Below are 20979 nucleotides of genomic sequence, written 5' to 3'. Positions count from 1 at the left end.
GGGTGAACTACATGTAGACCACTCAGCCACGACATGCCACACTTGTTATCAAAATAATAATAATAATACTGGGCATTTATATAGCACTATACTAAGAACAGAGCCCTGTACGGGAGATGAGGACAAAAAGAAAAACAAACGAATCAGGATTGGTTGGGGAACAGAAATGTCTATAGGAAGCTTTTGAGTACAGGCAACGAGATTGCTTCTCTCAATTGTTATTCAATTGATAAACACAAGAGCACCAAACTTGTCCCGTCGCTTCAATCACTGGCCTCAGACCTGGATTCAAAGCCCTGGAAGAGATTGTGCCAGTTTGTCAGGGACCACCAGACGTCATCATTACACTTGTTTGTAAATAACCCTTTCATAAAAACTCTCCCGAGCTACAAATCTCTTTAAAAGCAGAGGATGCCTTCCGACCTTTCCATCAAAGGAAAATTGGTTTTCTAATCCAATATACCAACTGTCTACGTTACAATACGAGTAGATGAATGCATGGATACGAAGGACAAATCTTTACAACGAGTGCCATTTGCGTTCATTAAACAAGAAAATCAATTTCCCCCAACCCCGTACTGAGAAAATCGGACTAACTCGAGACGAGGTCGGACGATCTGGGCTTCAATTATTTCGACAAAAATCTACAGGTGATTGTGATGAGATGGTCGACTCGGATGAATGGGCTGGTTCCGGTCATTGAACCATATGACTATGAGTTTCAGGGAGACTGGTCATGGCACGGCCACTAAAGGTCTTCCCCAATGGATGCTTAAAGGTTTCAGCGTGATTAATGAAAGACAAAGCAAATTAAAATCAATAGTCTTGGCTCAGCTCATTTAGGGATTTGTTGATTGAGCTTTCATCTTGGTAAATTAGGTAGAGTAGATTGTGACAACACTGTCATTATGTCGCAATTAGGCGGATATGCTGCGATGGCATTTTTTAAAAATAAATAAATAAATAAATAAATAAATAAACTGTCTGCTTGTAGGATTCAAAGCTTTCTGTTAAAGGCAAAGTATACCTTTAGCTTTTGGACTGTTCGATTGTGTTTATCCTAACTAGATGTAACTAACCTGTGAAAGTTTCTTTTAAAAAGGGTGGTAGTGTTTTTGAGATATTGCCAAAAAATCTGGAACAGATGTTCAAACAATCCTCTTTGAAGTTATGTAATTTTAGAGAAAGAGACAAATGTTCACCCCAGAAATTTGAATCTGAGAAAGGCTTCAGGCATAATTAAATAAGTAATAAATAACAAAATCAGGTAAAAAATAAAATAAAACATTTGGTACAAATGATTTACAAATTATTATATACAGCTTAGACTAACTCAGTTAACCCTGTACAACCCAACACTCTTAAATGTACAGGGCATAATTCAAGTACAACACACATGTACATAATCATTTGTACATTGCTTGCTTCTGCCGAGTGAAAAGCAATAGCCCCCTCTGTTGACAACAAACTAAAAGTCATCTTGTCACTGAACAAAGAGGCAGCAATTGCTTGGCGCCATCTATTGACCAATAATAAACAGTCCCCATTGAAATATAAGTTCAACAGCACAAACTCACTCATTACATCAAGGTACTAAAAATATGTGTGAATAATGAAAATACCTAATGCAATCATTGTGCAGACCACCACAAAAATTCTATTTTTGTTTTTGTTTTTTCATTCCTAAAAATGATACCATCAATAATTATGTCCTCATGTTTTTTTATATTATCTTATGTCTTACTCACTTGTATTCCGTTACCATTAGGAGGAAAAATATTGACACCACTTGACTCTGGTTGACCTGTTCTAGACAGCAACAGAACAATGTTCCTGGAAACACATTTTATTTGGTTCAAAGTCTACGAACGTGCGGTGATAGATTTCAGTGACCCGTACCAGCTGTTACTAAAACAACGGGCGACAAATAGATTCTGGTTGAACTTTAACAATACCTCAGACGTTGACGTAGCAATGTCGAATAATGATAATGAAAGTCAAGGCTTTGATTTCTTTTGGGGAGGGGGGCAGGAAAATGAAAAACTTCAAATCAAGAGAAGGTTTTTGTACAACTTAAAGGCAGTGGACACTATTGGTAATTACTCAAAATAGTTATTAGCATAAAACCTTTCTTGATTACGAGTCACAGGGAGAGGTTGATAGTATCCTCTGAAGTGACGTAGTTTTCAAGAAAGAAGTAATTTTCCACGAATTTGATTTCAAGACCTCAGATTTAGAATTTGAGGTCTCGAAGTCAAGCATCTGAAAACACACAACTTCGTATGACAAGGTTGTTTTTTTTCTTTCATTATTATCTCACAACTTCAACGACCGATTGAGCTAAAATGTTCACAGGTTTGTTATTTTATGCATATGTTGAGATACACAAACCGAGAAGACTGGTCTTTGACAATTACAAAAAGTGTCCAGTGTCTTTAATGTAAACCTTCATCTTTAAGTTGGTTGTGTTATATGGTGGTATACACAACAAATGTTGTTACCAATAACACATTTTTGTGTGAAATGCAGCCTGAAATTTCATATTTGAGAGGGCAAAGCCATTTTCATTTTGCAAAAGACAGGCTCTTCCATTTTAAACACATGACTCACACAACGGATGAAGCACAAATTTTTGACAGGTTTGTTATTTCATGTGTTACAGTGGATCACACAAAACATGGTCAAAAGAAATGCCACTTCAACATTTGGTCAGAACAAGGTCTGCTCAACCTGTTTGTTTAAAACAGACACTTCCAAATGAAGGTCTTATTTGCCCCAATTAAGGAAATAAGGGGGGGACACTTAAAATAAAACAACATAAACAATTTACAATTAAATTAATCTTTACAAAACTAAAGTCATTGTTACATTTCTCAATAAACAAGTTGGGTGCTGTTTCAAAAGAAAAAAATTACCTTCCAAATTTGACCAAACGTTTGCTAATAAAAAAAACCTGCCCTCAGTGACCCAATTCATATTGAGTCGTCACCTTCTAAATGCGTTACCGTTAAGTGAGCAATTTTGACGATGCGTGCACGCTTAGACAGTCACATACATTAGAGCGGAGACTTCAACATCCAAGGTCAAATTCAGTCCTCCGATCCTCTCATTTTCCAATAGATGGAGTTCTCATGAAAATGGAGAACATTTACAAATCTCTATAGCCCGGTTTATACTTCCTGCGAACGCGATGCAAATTTCGACGTCACAAATTAACAATAAACAATTCGGAATCTGAGTTGAGAAATGGTTGAGAAGTGCAGGGGTGCGTTTCGGCGGCTGTAACAAATAATTGTTTCTGACGTCATAACCAAAACGGTAACCGAGCTCACAACTAGGTTGGCAGAACCAACGACAAACAACCGAAACAGTTTTTGGTTACCGCCGCCAAAACACACCCCTGAACTCCTGCGAAACATTCTGAGCAAAAACAGAGCTGTGATGTCAAATTTTGCTTCGCACGAAGCATTTGCAGGAATAATGAACTGGGCTTCACTCAAGTTAAAATAGGTGTCAATGGTGTTCACAAGGAATCCAACTTCCAAAATGTTGAAACCATGGATTGACAGCAGCCCTGTCATATGACACTAATGCCAGAAGGGGGGGGGGGTCTACAATCAGACTTCATTCAAAGAAAAGATTGATAGTGTAACAACCTTTTTTTCCACAGTGGTACTACTTTACTTAGGAGTAGTAAAAAACCCACACATTCAATTTCAGGCAAAGAAAGTACTTCACAATTTTGGATTCCTGGCGACAAACACAAAAGAAGTCTTGCTTTTATTGCCTGCAGTTTCATCTGAATCCACCAACCGCTCATAAAATGTCCAAATTGTTTAAATTTATTTTTGAGCGGTAAACCTAACACTTAAAAAAAAAAAAACCCGCCACAACATTGTAAAGGATGCACTTCAATTTTATGTACGCATTAAAACTGTCAATGCATGAACAAAATGTTTACGAAAACCTTTTTTTTTTAATGGCTTTTTATTTTCCTTGCTTTCCCAGGGTCTAGTTATGCAAATTTCCAAATTATTTAATTAATTTTTGAGCGGTAAATCCAACACTTAGTTTTATGTACACATTAAACCTATCAATGCAAAACATTTTAGACAATTTTTTTTTCTTTTCTTTTTCTCAATGGCTCTATATTTTTTTCAGGCTTGACATTTATCTGGCTTCCCGGGGACAACTTACACCTTTTAAAAAACATTGAAAAAGACACGATTTTGTGGACGGTAAACGTGTCAGCTGTATTGCAAAAGACCTTCAGCCTAAAACACTCTTTTATTCCAGTTCATGCACAACCCGTCATCCCCGTATTTAAAAAGAAAAAAAAGCTATTACGTTTTGAAAATATTGATATCGGTTGAGACGTGCACTGGCATAAAACACCATCTGCCCTTGGCCTAAATAAATTTCTAAAATACGACCTTCTGATCAGAGACAACCACGCACTCGCAGGAACTAAATCATTTCTTTTTTATGCAACGTTCATCCATTACCCATTTGGGTGTAATGGCTTTTTATATATTTAATGGGAAATTTTCTATTTATTCCCCTTTCTCGCCAAGGCGTCTGGATGACACTGATATTATCATATGGTTTGTTTTTGTGATATGACTGGCAATGATCAGACGATTCATTTTTCCCGACTTTAATGTGATTAATTTTACCAGTATTCTAAAAGAAACAGTTCATTCACAATGGAGGATATTTTCCAATCACCATGGAAATGTACAAAATGAGGCTAATTTGTTAAGTACCAAATTACTAGCAGAGGGTTTAAACAAAATATAACAAACAGGGTCTATAGAATAAGCCATAAAAATAGAGTCCTGGTATGAAAACTGTGGATATTTGCTGTTGTTGTTGTTGTTATTGTTTGTTTGTTTGTTTTTTTGGTTTTTTGGGGGAGGGGGCAGCAGATGAACAGGAAAGGTGTTCGTGGCTTGGTTTGCAGCTAGTCAATGAGAACTAGACATGGTTGCATTTGTGCACAAATGCAGAGCTAATTCGTTAATGACAGTTTCAAATTTCTCCACTGAATTTGAATTTTGTTTGCCATCACAGCAGTTATGACCAATGCAGCCTATTTAAAAAAATAATTTGAATTATACCATGTTCAGATAGCAAATTATGACTTAAAGTTGCAAAAATGGAAAAAAATCATGATCAAATAATGTGATGACGTCAGTTCACAGTTTACAAGAACTTGCCAGTATCTAACATTCTACCAAGTTTCAACTTTATCGCATAATGTACAATGCATATTTCTGGTATGAAAACGAGAATGCCTCATGAGTGATTTTGATCACTGTACCTTACAAGCCTGAGGGACCCTGTTAACAAGAGTGCTTTCTTTTGTAAACCAGAAACACCAGGGTTAACCACTTCTCTTCCATGGTATATTATAAAGTGTTCTGGGTCTTATAACGTGCATAAATCAATCCTAGTAAACAGGATCATAAGCTTCATGTCCCATCCAAAAGACACAGAAATCATGGTAAAGTATCTCGCTCACGGACACCAGTGTCAAGATCGGAACTCAAACCCCCATTCTGCTGATCAGACACACCAGAGCTTAAGTCAAGCCCTGCGGAATCCAAAACACTTAGCACCCAATACATTCATGTAAAAGTAAGGCTACATGTAGGTCACTGATTTTTGATGAGCCTGCTGGGCTACCTTAGAGGAAAGTTTGACCAGCCAGCAATACTCAACTAGCTTCTATATACGCACCACACGAGTGTCTGAACCAAGCACGTACATACTCGTCTGAGGCAAAAAGTATGAAATTGAATAAAGAACTCATTTCGAGGAAGGTTGACATCCCGACAAGAAAGGTCCTCTATACCGCCTTGACATCATTCACAATCCGGCCTTGCACTTTTAATCTAGGGTCATGTTCCCCTCCCTGTTATCTCATATCCAGGCACAACCTGTTATTTCTGGAAAATGCAAACAAACATGATTCGCAGAAACTCCTCCAGGGATGGTCTCCGAGTTGACACAGCTTTCCCCCAAGTGAATTTCACAGAGAGGTCAGGCAAGAACTGGGATAAAGAAGGCGGACGTCGAAAGAACTGGTTTGCAAAGAAGGAGGGGGGGGGGGTGTTTTCTGGCCTGTTATTGACGTGTTTGGTTCACTTTTGTATTGTCTGCTTTTGATAGACTAGGGAAGTATCCATATTGCCTTCGAAACTCAGGGTTGATCAAGGGGGTGCTGTGGGGAACGTCTGGGTGCTCATTGTGGGTGATTTTGTGAGCAGCTGGGTACATGGGCGTGTTACGGTACTCTATCCATTGGTGGTTGAGATTCCTTGTAGACAAGTCAATCAGCCGGGTGACGTTTGATGAGATTTGAACACAGACAAACAAACAAACGCAGAAAAAACACAACAAACACAATAAAGTTACATGTACAGTGCATGTTCACACACACACACACACAAAACAAATCGAATATTGAACAATTTGAAATGTTAGTAAGAAAAGGAGATTGGGATCTCAAGGAAGCATTTTATGACTTACTTCTTGGGTCTTCAACGTCCGACTCCGAGGTGTAGGAAGACACCGTTGATTGCGATGAGCCTGAAGAAATGAAAATGAATTGCATGGTCAAACATACTTCTTATATTAAATTTTGAATTTTCCCCCCAAATTTAATATCTGAGTAGGATTTCTAAATTCTGTTGGAAGAGAGTTTTCCTTCAGTATCCAACAACCTGGATTTGTACTTTTCAGTATTTTTTCAAAAGTAATGATTATTAAAGGAAAAAAATATGAAAACCGCTGATGTCCTAATCCATTGTTGATATCCTGATAGCCTTCCATTGTTCAAAATCTTGATGTCCAATTCCAGTGTATTATCCGTGAAATTATCAGTTGATTCGGTTGAGTGGTTTTGTGAAATTATCAGTTGATTCGGTTGAGTGGTTTTGTGAAATTATCAGTTGATTCGGTTGAGTGGTTTTGGAAACGAGAACTAAGAACATGCTTTCTTTGTGCCATTCAGAGTTAGACAATAAAATGGCTGTGTGAACATGAAAGTGTCAGTTTCTCTACAATGATCAACGACTTTAATCAAACAAAATTGGTGATGGGAAACTGTGGTTACAACGGAAGGAAAAACTAATGTAATTAGACAAGAATGAACTTGTTTTACTACCAACAATTTTATTGTCGTGGCCAAGCGGGATAAGAACACCAGACTCTGGCGTTTCTGATCAGCAGAGGTGGGTTAGATGTCCCGGTTGTGCCACTTGTGTCCTTTAAAGCAAGAACAAAAATTTTCTGCGTCCTTTGGATGGGACGTAAAGTTCTAGGTCCCGTGTGTTGTGTAATATACAGTAAAGAACCCAATGCATTTTATCATAAGGAGAAGGGCTTTGCAGCATATTGTGCCATGAACAATTACATTTCTCAGCAAGTACATGTAGAAACTACATGTAAATTCAGCTGAAACTTTCACATGTGATTCTTATTGTACCTTTCTTTTGTAACTTTTTCTATAAATCAGCATTCAGCAAGTATACATTTTATTTCATTTTTTTTTTCTAATTCTGGTAAAACCATTAGCCCGTCAGCCTAGGAAAATAATGCAAATGAAGTTATTCGCTCTATAGGTAATGTATGAGTGACGTACATGTAGACCAGAAATTTTACTTTGACAAAATCAATCTATGACCCTAGCTTTAAAACATGGATTTTCCTGCTACTGTAATTGCTTACTTTTTGTTGCTAATAGAAGTGAAACCACGCGTGGGTGCCCTGGTATATGAAAGCACCATTTACAATGTAAGCTCTTCGGCGTGTGTGGGAAATCTCGTCTCCGCAATTCATTAGCAGCAGTTCGCTTCGACTCAATTATTTCAGAAAGTGATTAGTCCGACATGGATTTGTTTGTCATTGAGCTGAGGGTGATGAATTGCTCTCCAATTAAATTTGTTTATTAACGAGTTTGTTTTACGTCAGAATGCGGTTTCAACAAACGCACCGTTTGTGTCGACTTGGGTTTAACAGATTGACTTTTCTATTAATTAGACATTTTGTTTTGGCGGGCTTTCTTTGGTTTCTGGTATTGAAATCAATGCATTCAAATCAAGGCCTTACTGAGGGGAAAATGGTCTGGTTCCCAATTTTGTACATTGAGAATCTGCATTTGTAAATGCTATTTGCAGACATGTCCTGATTCCTGACAATTCTTACGAAACCTCAAAATTTCCATAGAATGTTTTTTCGTTGGATTTGCAGACAAACATTGAGGCAACAGAGGCAACTGATTTAAATAACAAATTTGCAAAAAAAAAACATGATTTTTTGTTTTTTGTTGATAAATTCTATAAAAATAAAAATGTTTCTGTAACTTTTACCAACAAAAACAATACTTTAGAGAGAGATTAAAAAACAAATAAACAAACAAATGAAAAACAAAACTGAACAGGAGCTGCTGTGTACAGTGACAAAATGTCTACTTTATCTTCCCTTTTCCAGCACCGGAGGGCAACCATTTTGTACTAATAGCGCGAAAAGTATTGAGGAAAATAATCAATTTCTTGTTAAATTCCGCAGCGGCTGTTTTTTTTTTCTTCTTTTCTTCTATTCGCCGATGGCTGAATCCAAGCAAGTTTTTTGTTCTCCTTCTTCGCGGTTGTGATAAAGAAAGTCGGTCGAAATCTGTGAGGCGGTGATTAGCTCACTAATTAAGTAATAGTCCACACGAACCAGGGTTGACCAAGAACGTGTCGTGCCGGGGAGCGAGGAAAACAAAATCTATCTCAGATGAAGTAAGCACTGTAATGTGATGTTATTTGTTCTGACATGGCGAGAGAAAAAAACAGGAAATTCTAAATTGGATGGTCGGAACAGGGCTTTGAAATAGCCATTGGCCAGTGGCCGGAATTGAGTGTTTTTATGACTGGGTCAGTTATTTCACAACCAAACAACTTCTCATGTCTATCATGTCTACAGTGTTTATTCAAATGCATAAACTTAATATATTGAAAAATAATGTTGGTGAATAATAATGCTTCGTTTTTGAAAGGGCAAGGGCACCAAGGCATTTTCTCTTTGGCAAAGGGCACCTATGAGGAAATTGTAAATTTGTACTGTAGCATTTCAAGGGCACCAAGACAATGACCACGGGCAACGGAGGCAATCGCCCTCGTTGCCTCCATGAAGTATCAGGCCTGACTAATGCAACAGAATCAAACAGACCATGCAGTTTGATTTTGATGGATTTAGCAACAACTTTCTGCTTAAAACATTCACTGCTATTCCAACTTGAAATGTTTGCATCCCACTATCTTCAGATTTCCCTTAATGAATGTTCCAGGCTCTTGAACACTCCAGACATTCGACGCATCTGAACGAGATAAAATACTAGCGAGTAGTGTTTGCTGATAGTCGGCTGGATAAATAGAGTGTAACAACTCTTGGAGTGGGAGAGTTTTCCATTAAGTTCACCGTCAAACTCTGGATACGTTAAATGAAAAAGTACGTACAGCATTTGGGACGGGAAACAGTTGAACAAGCTAATGAAGCCATTGTACTTTTTCCTTAAAGAAAATGAATATTTCAAAATTACAGTAAACTTGTTTTATCAGTATTTTAAACCATTTTTAGAGACCATTTGTTCCCGTATAATCATCACAAACCACCCATACATTGCCAATATTGTTCATACATGTATCTTTAATCAAATTTTGACAGTCAAAATGCCAACAGAAACAACATGAAACAGAAAATTTAGTTTTGTGTTTAGAAACTTGGGATACTGTAAAGTTAATACACAACATTGGAAAATTTCTTATCTGGACATGACCTTAAGTTTGACCTCTTTATATGAATGGAAGGTCAAATCTTGTCTTTATTTGCGGTCGCTGTGTGATATTTTTTTAACGTTTTAATTAAACATATCCCCTAATGTGAGATTATGAACTCTAATCTAAATTTGCATTTTCCATAGAAAAACTTAACTTTTGGTTGAAACTGCTTGTGGCCGCTATGGCCTCTAAAGGGTTAAACTATTATCTGGATACAGTTTAGGAATTTTAAACGTCTTAAGTACAGTCTCCCGACGATGATCACGATTGCGGCACGCTGGGTGAATTACTAATAAACAAATCGGCTCTTTTCAGACCCGTCACATCTTCAAAGGAGATTAATTACCCGCCAAATTGAAGAAAATAACAGTTATGCTGGAATTGTTTATGAATTAAATACTGCACTGACTTGCAGTTATTTCAAAGGTATTATATAGAATTGGTAGGGATAAAAATGTCTTATTTTAATCTGAAAGCTTACTGGTTATAAAGTTCGTATTACAACAACAAAAATTCAGTGAAATATCTCCCTCTAAAATTAATATGTCAGAAAACTATTTCCAACAACCTATATTAAAAAAAAATAAAAAAACGCAACAGCTGCAACAAAATAAGGACAACATGTTCACTGCTGAAAATTGAGCATGGTTTTTCACTACATTGTATTTTCTCCTGAATCACACTTTGCGGATCAAGCATAAATTTTCACAGGTTCGTTATGTCATTTAATTTTGGTTGATCACATACAACGTGAACACCGTCTCTAACTTTCTGACTATTTTGTAAGATCTCCTTAACCTGCATAAAAAACTTGCTGGGTAGAATCAATTCTTTTAAGAACTTAATGGCTTGCTTTATACTTTGTAAGTAGATTTTTCAGCGCTAGTACATGTAGTAGAAGATAAGGCAAGACGAATTCTCAAAAGAATAAATCTACCCAGCAAGTACAGTGAACGATTTCCCCTGTAAAGCGGAGCAAAATGCTTCACAAAGTGTTTCAATTGCAACTCAAAAATCAAGATTTGCTATTATAATCAGCATTCAGTGTGCACCAATAAGGCCTGTCTAAATATCATCTTTCTCTAAAGTAGATACACACATGGTATTCCCGCAAACCTAATATTTATTGATACCTCACCAAGCAAAGCCTCAATTGCAAGAAACTGATGAAAATACAAGCTTAAATAGGACTGTGAACATTTACTTGTACAAAATGATGACAGACTAAATCCTAGTGTATCGTGTGTCAGTGTCGGTGGCTTTCGAACAAGAAACTGGTGTTGCATGCATTAACACGTCATACATTGCTTTCACAAAACACTAGCCTTACCTTTCCGTCTGCGCTTTGGAAGTCGCTGTAGAAATGAAAGACTCGGCCATTTGGCGGCCATTTTGTATCGGGTTTCCATGTTCCACTTGACGCCCATTTTGTCCGAGAGGTCATAGGTGGCCGGCATGTGGGACGTGAGAACTGTCCCATTGTGGCCAAGCATAGTTCTCATTACTCAGATAAACCCTCCATAAGTCGGTGATTATTTATGCCAAATTTTCATGTCTATCCACGTCTCAACTCAATTTCTTTCGACAAAAGTTATTTTACGACCAACACGTGGAGTCTACAATACATGTAGATGTCACCTACCCTACGCCAGGAGATGTTGTTTTCCACAGAGTTCAAAATAAAATCCTTGCAATCTAAGACAACAAAGATGTAGTTGTCTCTTATCTTAGTCTTATAGTCCAGAGATGTTGCTTTCCACAGATATATAAATAAAATCTAAGACAACAAAGATGCAGTGTTGCTGTGGGGATCAGAGAGTAAATCCAGTACGTCTCTAATTACCACAAATACGGGGAGTCATCACCTCCTGCTTTACACTGGTGCACACTTACTGATCGCCAGCAATCCATGCAATGGCTCTGATCACAAAAACGTCCTCTGCTCATTTCAGGACAAACACGGGGAGTTCACAGTGCATGCGGACACTACACGCTAGAATCGGACTAAGTTCGAGTCCTGAGTCATTCTGTATTCTGGTAATCAGTTGTTGGTTGATGATACACGCTGACAATGAGAGCAGTCGTTACTACGGTAGATAATTAATCATCAATGACTTGACCGAGCCACAAGCTGAGAGAGGGTAACCGCATACGATACGTCAACGTTGTTTCATTATCACAGACTACGGTCAGATAAAACATACATGGTACATATATTGACACACAACTCCAGGGTTTAAAGCCATGATACACTTTCGGAACAGAACAAAAAAAGTCACAGATTTACAAATAACTTGCAGGGTTTACAGAAGGTAATGGTGAAAGACTTCTCTTGAAGTATTTTTCCATGAAATGCTTTACTTTTTGAGAAAACATTAAAACAATTATAAATTTATTTATTTTAAACACATGTCATGACCAGAAAAATGTGCGGAAACAAGGGTTGGTTGTCCCGTTATTTTCGACCGACTCCGATGACCAATTGAGCCTCAATTTTCACAGGTTTGTTATTTTATACTGTAAGTTGTGATACATGGAAGTGTGGGCCTTGAACAATACTGTTTACCGAAAGTGTCCATTGGCTTTAAGTACAACATTGGCATAAACAAACCTCATAATAATTAATTGTTCCAAATTGTACATTCTTTTGAAGCATTTCTTATCTGAATCTTACATTTTGGTATTATTCAACTACATAACATGTTCAGAATTGGTCTAAAATGTAAAACTCTTACATATGAGGAGAACCACTACATTACATCTTTCCGAAAATGTAACCTCATCACTGCAAAAATAGAGTTTCAAAATAGCATGTAAAAACAAAAAGAGCAAATCAACCATACAGCTAAGAAGTTTACATGCCTGCAGTATCCACACAGGCACATTATGCATTTCCTACAACATCTAGACAGTAACCTAGACTGGTTGCCATGGTTTCCTGCTTTCCATTCACATCCATTTCAGAAAAAAAGGACTTCTTCTGGAGGTGATTGTTTCTTGGGTACCTGGAGGCATCGATGCTAAGGGGAGGATTACAGGACTGCGAATTGGGGAGATTACGGACCGAGGAAAGAGTTAATGAGTTTTGAACTGACCCAAGATAAAAAACCCTGGATTGCCTTTAATTTAAAGTGAAGGGTAATCACTCTTACAATTATTGCCAATAAAAACTTACTTGGTTAGAAGTAAATGTTTAGTAGTTTTTGTTGTACAAATTTGCATGCCTTCATACTGTACGCCTAATAAAAGGCTTTCAGGCCGGAAAACTTTTAATTTTCGAGTAAGAAATTACCTCTTTCTCAAAAACTACGTTACGTCAGAGAGAGCCATTCTCACTATGTTTTTTACAATCAACAGCTCTTCATTGCACCTAATCATGTAAGTTTTTTACGCTTACAATTATTTTGAGAAATTACCAATGATGTCCAGTGCCTTGAAAAAAGACAAGGCAATCTCAAAAGATGTCCCTCTTGACAAGAACGGGGCAACTGAAAACTCTAAGTCAGAATGGTAAGGACTCTCTCTCCACTTCACACAATTACCTTGGAAACTATAATCCCGGACAGGAATACGCATGAGTATTCCAAACGCAAAGTCGTACGAACAATGCTCTTCCTAAGGGAATACCGCGGTGCATTATTCACTAATTTCATAATCCTCGCGGATAATTTTCAAAACTTCTTTTTCTGATTCGCACGACAAACAGTGCATCGTATCCACAAGGGAGAATGAAAAGTCCATTTGGATGATGAGTTTTCAGTTTTTTGGTCATCTTCAGAATTTCCATTTCTGGCGTCGTGATCACCGAGAGAGAATTTGAAATTGGGTTCACCTTTTCTTACGTAAATCATGAACACAAAAAAGGAACTTCAAAACAAGTTATATCAGCGTCAATTACTCTTCAAGATGGACTCCGTATCAACAATGCCTCATCAACATTTCAATGAAGATACCCACAACACTTAGTAATCCAACTGAACTATCTGTCTGCTTTCCCCTTAACCTTTTTTCCCAATTTTCGTTGACAACTCAAAAACGCGACCACCTTTTTAGATGAAATTTTCACAGGTCAGTTTAATTGTTTACATTTGTATAGGATTTTAAAACAATCCAACGGTTATTAAAAGAAGCATAGGTTTCCTTTGCCTTTAAACATATAAATAAAATAAACATAAACGAAGAAACAGAAATTCTTGATGTTAAGTCGCACCAGGGCTAGTTTCCAACCCTCCGCTAAACCACCTGCCTCTGTCGAGTCTGGAGAGAGTCCGGAGACTCCACATAAACTCAATTTCATCTCAACCTCATCCACAGGGCCTCTATGATCATGAAGGGAGACAAGGTTGACGAATTATATATTCCACATCAACGAGAAAAATCTTTACAAATGTGCGGTATTCTGTTACAAAACAGAAACGCAATCCCAAACACTTTTCTCTCAAGCATTTAAGCACCTGTCGGAAGATGCTAAATACCAACGATGATGAACAGAAATCAACGACATGTCTGCCAACGTGACTACTACATGTACATCCAACGAAACATCACATCTTAGAATTCTCACCAAGTTATTTAATTTACGCACCTGTGGAGAAGCTCAGAGCAATGACCTTTTGAGAAGATGAAACAGAAATCAACAACACGTCCACCTACGTGACTACTACATCCAACGAAACACCACGTCAAATAACTCTCACCCAGTTATTAATTTCCGCAGGTTGCTCTCACGTTCTTTTTAAATAACACCATCAACGAACACACAAGAGTTTTCTATCCGAGGGGAAATCAAGTGCCATGTTCAGCTCTCTCTGCTGGAGACGAGATCCTGCAACTTCTCTCTGCTGCAAAACAAGACATGTGAATCACACCCAACGACGCGACGGCAGCCACCAAAAAAAAAAAAAAATTGTAAATCCTCTTGAAGATCCGCCAGCCGATCTCGTGGGAGAAACTTCTCCTCAAGTCGTCAGACCCAGACAACACAGTTCTTAAAACCTTCTCCATGTTAACACTGAAGATCCCTCCAAGCTTGATCTATCAAGAAAACATCTCCAGTAATGTCTGAATAAAAGAGAAGAAAAAAAAACCGACCAGCCGAGACTCCGCACTGGTATCTAAATAATTTGTCTCAGTTTTATTTTCTGTGTTTCAAGCCCCAGAGCAAGAGCACGAACCACCTCTAAGTTATTATCGAGCGGCCGGGAAAAACCGTGTACACGCGACGGAGCCCAGATTAATTAAACCCTCGCGGGAACGGGTCACACGGGTCTGCGTTCGTTGTTAGACATCATGAAGTGATGGTACATAACTCTTGAAGTTTAATCACTGGAATGCATATAACGTAGGAGCGTGCCTTGGATCAGAACCGTGGAGATTCGCAACTACTGACAATGAGGCACTCCAAAAGCACACTGACACAGCTTTCACTCGTAGATGTTTGTCTAGATACGACCAGATGAATGTTCAACTTACACAACGGGATAGCGTCGTCGAGGTATATTAGTTTTCTCCTATGACCCACTCACTGATTTAAAGCTTTGCATGACAGTAAGTGGGAAAGGAGATTGGGGCAACATTTTTATCAGTTAATCTCTCAGCAAGAGCAAGTTCTGATAACATCTCCATTTTAAAAATATTACAGTATAACTTCAGTAATAAATACAGCAGTAATGCCAGAAGCAATACTGTTACCAAATGATGGGCAGTGTCCCTCATCTTGATTCAAAACATTTAAGGCAAAACAAAAGCAGAAATGTTTCTAAGATAAAACGGCAAAGCTTCCATGCCCCATGGAAAAACTGCCTTAGTCTTCAGAACACCAAAACAAATATCTACTACTTTCCTATATGGGTATGACCAATGCCACACACTGTACATTATCTTGATTCAAGATATAGGTAGACCAGAAACAGGGGTGCCCTCTATCAGCAGAAGATAACCAGCTCGATCAAGAATGAAGTTCGAGGCATCCACATCTTATACCACACCTTTAAGGCTGAACACCAAACCTCTTACTTTGAGCCATGACAAACTATCAGATCAAGACACCCTCTATTAGAAGGTGCCCTCTATCAGCAGAATATGGCCAGCCCCACCAAAACCAAAGTTCAAGGCGTCCACCAAGTTGGACCGCCCCTTTAAGGCCAAACATCTAATCCATGACAAACTGGGAAAAGAAGGTGCCCTCTATCACTATCAGCAAAAGATGACCAGCCCCACTGAAAATGAAGTTCACCAATTCGAACTGCCCCTTTAGAGGACACTATTGGTAATTACTCAAAACACTGTACATTATCTTGATTAAAGGCAGTGCGTAAATCAGAAACAGGGGTGCCCTCTATCAGCAGCAAATGACCAGCCCTACCAAGAACGAAGTTCAAGGCGCCCACTAATTCGAACCGCCCCTTTAAGCCTTAAAACACCAAACCTCTTAAAAGCCATACTCAGAGTAAAGACGGATGCTCTCTAAGTACACACGCTTCCCTCTCACTCAAGGTCTTCCTTTATATCATGATTCAATTGTTAGATGACTCCGAGTTTGATGCCGTCGTTCACAATGGCCTGTGTCAATATCAATCTAAGACTTAATCAAATCCTTCTCCGCTTATACAAGATTGATGAATGATAAATTCATACGGAGCAGCTCTATAATATAAGTTTTTCTATAATTTCTTTGTACTATATAAAGAGGTTCCACTGTGAGACATTAAAAGAAAACTACCATTAAGCAAACACCATTATAGTAAAAATAAAAAAACCTTCACGTAAGAAAGTATTGTTCCCTGTTTGTAAACATGGCTTGTATCATACAATTCTGTTACAAAACTGAGAGCACCAGACTGCTAGCTGAAGAATTATAAGGATCTTGCAGTCTACACAAAAACCTGCAAAGTTGTATTTTATTGATTATAATAACAATTTTGGAAGGCTAGTCATCTTTGCATTACATGTATGTAGTCTGGCTAGAGTTGGTTATTTCAAGAGGTTCTTGGTTGTTAATTGAAATATAAATTGTACGCACCAAGAAAAGATCAAGAAATATACCACAGGGCCAATGGGGTAGGTTTGGGGTTAGACCATAAAGTTAAATATAAGAACTAGAGGGCGCACGAGTGATGCTTCGTGCACAAACGCCACGGGATCGCAAGTTGACAAGCGCGTCATTCTGCACGCGCGTAGAATATGAAATACACGTTTGAGGTTTTTTTTTATTGAGCGCTCACGCGATGCTGTTTGTTCAACTTACAAAATGGCCGCACAAGCACACGGTGTGAGATGCCAGTTTTGTAAACTTAAAAAATGGCCGCGCGCGCATGCCGGAGCGCGTTTATAGGCCAGTGTGCCCTCTAGTTCTTATATATAACTCTATGGGTTAGACAAATTGGCTGGAATGGGATTTGAACCCACGACCTACAGATTATCATGCCAGGGCTCTACCAACTGAGCCTTCTAGGGAATGAAATATACCCATTTGGAGCTTAAATGCTAGGGGGTCGGTTAGTCTATCGCGAATCCATAAACATCACCTGATGAAATTACTTCTGGAAACTACAAGTAACAAATGCGAGAAGTTTAGCTCATGCAATAGCATCGATCTCTTGGGTCTCCGAAGATAGAGAGAGCAAATCCCTCTGAGAAAGGACGACCACTGGCAGGTGAAAGCGCCTTATTGTCGTCCACTAAAAAATCAATGACCTGCTCAGGTTTCTGCAAGATGAGCAAATCGCTCGTCATACAATCTCCTCCGAACTCCTTGAAAAAATCATTTCGAGGAGGTCTATTAATAGAGTGCTTTTTAATTAGGCAGACAAAAGAGGTTAATGATTTTATATGAGATTGTGCTCGTGAGTGTTAATGACCGGTCATTATCAAGATTTGGGGACGTTAAAGACTGGTTGTTAATGACTGGTCTTTTGGTCACTAATGACCGAATGGATTGTCTTGGGACTGTTCCCGGCTTTAAATTTAATTTGGTTGAGAAGGCTTTTAGTGACCGGTCATTTCATCGATTGGCCGTTAAAAGCCTTGTTGCTAATGACGGGTGCTTCAGTCACTAAGGACCACTCTTTAATTGGCTGGTCTTATAGGGACTTATATTCTTCATTGATCTTCGGTGTTTTCGTTGATCATAGGATGAGTGCATAAAGACCAATCAATAAGTCTATGAATACCATAATCACAGTTGCTTTAATTTTGATTGCTGCAATTAAATTAATCCTGGTTAGTATGCGCACAAAATCCTCGAAAAAAAACCACAAGAACCAGTTAATCATTCCAAAGCAGAGTATTCTTCCTGCATGGTTTTCGACAACCATCTTTTAAAATGACATTTCCACTTACTTTTATTGTTCACATCTACATATTATAGGATTAAAACAATCAAACGGTTCCAAAAACCAAAGGTATACTTTGCCTTTAAATTTGTAAACAAATATTTTCCTGCTGAAATGCTCTGCAAAATCAGGTGTCAGAAATCTCCCCCATCCCTGAAACTAAATCTGGTTTTCTCCGCCGCAAGCGTTTCATCATGCTAAATTTTTATTTCTGCCAGGATACATGTCAGTTACAGGGCATGGTAAAAAAAAAAAAAAAAAAAAAAAAAAAAAATCAAATAAACGAGCAAAAGAATTCTAGTCTGGGTGATATCAGCTGGAATCCCGCAGCTGTGAAATTGACAACCGTGGCGAGGAAGAAACATTTTTCGGTCGGGTTGCCGTGGCAACCGTAGACATGATCTGATTTAAAATGATTGCCAACTCGCCGGACGGGATGAAGTGTTAATTTTTACATGCATGCGACAAGATAAGCGTAAAGCTGTGAACATTTTCAGGATATTAACAAATTAAAGGCAACTATTTAAGGTTTAGAATTTCTGATGTTTAAGCTGTCTAGAGATAGTTTTGATGAATGTAGCAAAAAAATGAAATATATCGAAATATTTTCAAACCATGACTTTTCATAAAACTGTTAGCAGCAATTTCACAGTGACTCGCTTTTAAAAAGCCATTGGCATCAGAAATGTGGTTTTCTCAATTATCTCTAGTCGCCACATTTGCAGACGAACACCAACCCTATAAATCTGAGAAACGGTTCATGCATGAATCAATTCTCAGCTTAAAATGTTTTAGGGTACAAAATTATCCAAACCAAATTACTATGGAGGGAATCCTTTCTCAAAATAGAATTACACTATATCAACAGCTGGACAGTGCTACTCACCAAGTAAGTTTTTATGGTCATTAATTTTTGGAGTATTTACAAATCTATGACCCTATCTTTAAAGACACTGGACACCTTTGGTAATTGTTAAAGACCAGTCTTCTCACTTGGTGTATCTCAACAAATGCACAAAATAACATACCTGTGAGAATTTGAGCTCAATTGGTTGTCGAAGTTGCGAGATAATAACAAAATAAATAACGCCCTTGTCACAGGAAGTTGTGTGCTTTCAGATGCTTGATTTTAAGACCTCAAAATCTAATTCTGAGGTCTCAAAATCAAATTTGTGGAAAATTACTTCCATCTCGAAACTACATTACTTCAGAGGGAAATGTTTCTCACAATGTTTTTGTTATCAGCAGCTCTCCATTACTCGTTACCAAGTAAGTTTTTATGCTAAATTTTTTTTGGAGTAACTACCAATAGTGTCCAGTGCCTTTAATGTTACTTTTAAAGAAATTGCCTAAAGATCCACCTTGTTTTTCTTATAATCTTATCCTATCCCGGTAATTGCTATCAGATAGTCTTTCCGTCCACATTCGTTCGAAGGATTTACGTTTGTAATAAATCACGCTTCATCTGATTGACGACCAATTTAATTTGAACTTTAAGAAATCTAGCATCACTTATAAAATCAATGAAATTTAAGCTGGGATGTCGCAGTGAGAATTAAATGCCTCTGGCCTTGTTGTTAAGATAAGTATGAAACAAAACGGAAGGACTGGAACCGTCTGCCTGAATCCAATTTATCATTTTGCATAAAATTATTCAAATCAAAATGAGTTATGTCTCTACTAATTAACTGATGAATATGTTTTTACAGAAAGCAAGCCAATGTGGAGGCACAGACCTCTAAAGTAGAGCCATGAAATTGGGCTCTGGACCAAATTCCAAAGAGATGCTTGACATGCTAAAAGCACAAAAAGTAGCGAAGTACAACAAATTATGCTTACAGGAACAAGGTTACCAGCCAAATTACCATGCCACATGTTCAAATTGTGACTGGTATCCTACCCACTTCTGCTTTGCAGAAAATTGTTTTAGCAATATTTCTGCTTTTGAGCATCTCTCTGAAAATGGGCCCGGTGGGTCTAATCGATGGTAAACCAAATCATGGCGAAGTTGTCTGCTGAAAAACTGCTCAGAAATTAAAAATCTCTAATCACAAACAAAAAATTCTCTCTCTAAGATCCGAGTTAAACCATTCGTCTTCAAAATGTGGGGAAAAAAAATTACAACAGTGGTTTCAAAAAGATTTCACAGCCATTTATCGTGTCAACACTTACACAATTAGACTTTGCAGCATACAGCGACACAGACCAGCATACTCCTGAAGACGATCAGAGCACACTGATCGAAACGTTTTGAGTTGTCAAACCACCGATTATTCTCAGAACCACAACAGCTCATAACAGAGATTTAATTACACAGTGTCTCCGCAAACCTCCCTTGATTGCATTTTACACCATGCAAAGTTTCAAATCCTACTTAACACTTACAGCTCAAAAGGTAACATGTAAATCACACAATGGCGATCATTTTAGCATACTCCAGTGACGCTATCCAGAACAGAATGGAAACAAAAAATGTATTTACACGGAGTGCGAAAATGAACACATCATGTGAATGCTACGAAATGCACAAATGAACAACCTCTCAGATGCCAAAACACGTCCAGCACATCCCAGCGACGAATCAATTTCAGAAGAAAAACAGTCCAATTTCACACATATCCTGAGACACAACCTTCCTTTGATGATGTTCTCCGATGATAATAACGCCCGATCATGACTCCATCACCCCTTCATTCAATAAACCGCAAGTTTACACAACGACGACAAGATATATGCTGCGCTAGAGGGGCGAGCACTGCCCACTGCTTTTAACGACGCCACAGACGGTTCTGTGAGGACTTCCAGTCCCCCACCACCTG

The 20979-nt window shown here is 38.1% G+C and overlaps 1 protein-coding gene across 1 annotated transcript in view; it reads right to left on the bottom strand.

Annotated features, from left to right (window-relative positions):
- LOC139952856 (disks large homolog 5-like) overlaps window positions 1-20979 on the bottom strand; it is an 88159-nt gene that overhangs the window by 45334 nt on the left and 21846 nt on the right. The window contains exon 3 of the mRNA XM_071952116.1: window positions 6535-6594. Coding sequence (XP_071808217.1) covers window positions 6535-6594 — 60 coding nt within the window. The remainder of the gene's footprint in view (window positions 1-6534; window positions 6595-20979) is intronic.

Source organism: Asterias amurensis, chromosome 21 (assembly GCF_032118995.1).
Source record: "Asterias amurensis chromosome 21, ASM3211899v1".
NCBI classification, from domain to species: domain Eukaryota; kingdom Metazoa; phylum Echinodermata; class Asteroidea; order Forcipulatida; family Asteriidae; genus Asterias; species Asterias amurensis.
The sequence above is the reverse complement of the archived record's forward strand: the minus strand, read 5'-3'. Positions and strand labels throughout refer to the sequence as shown.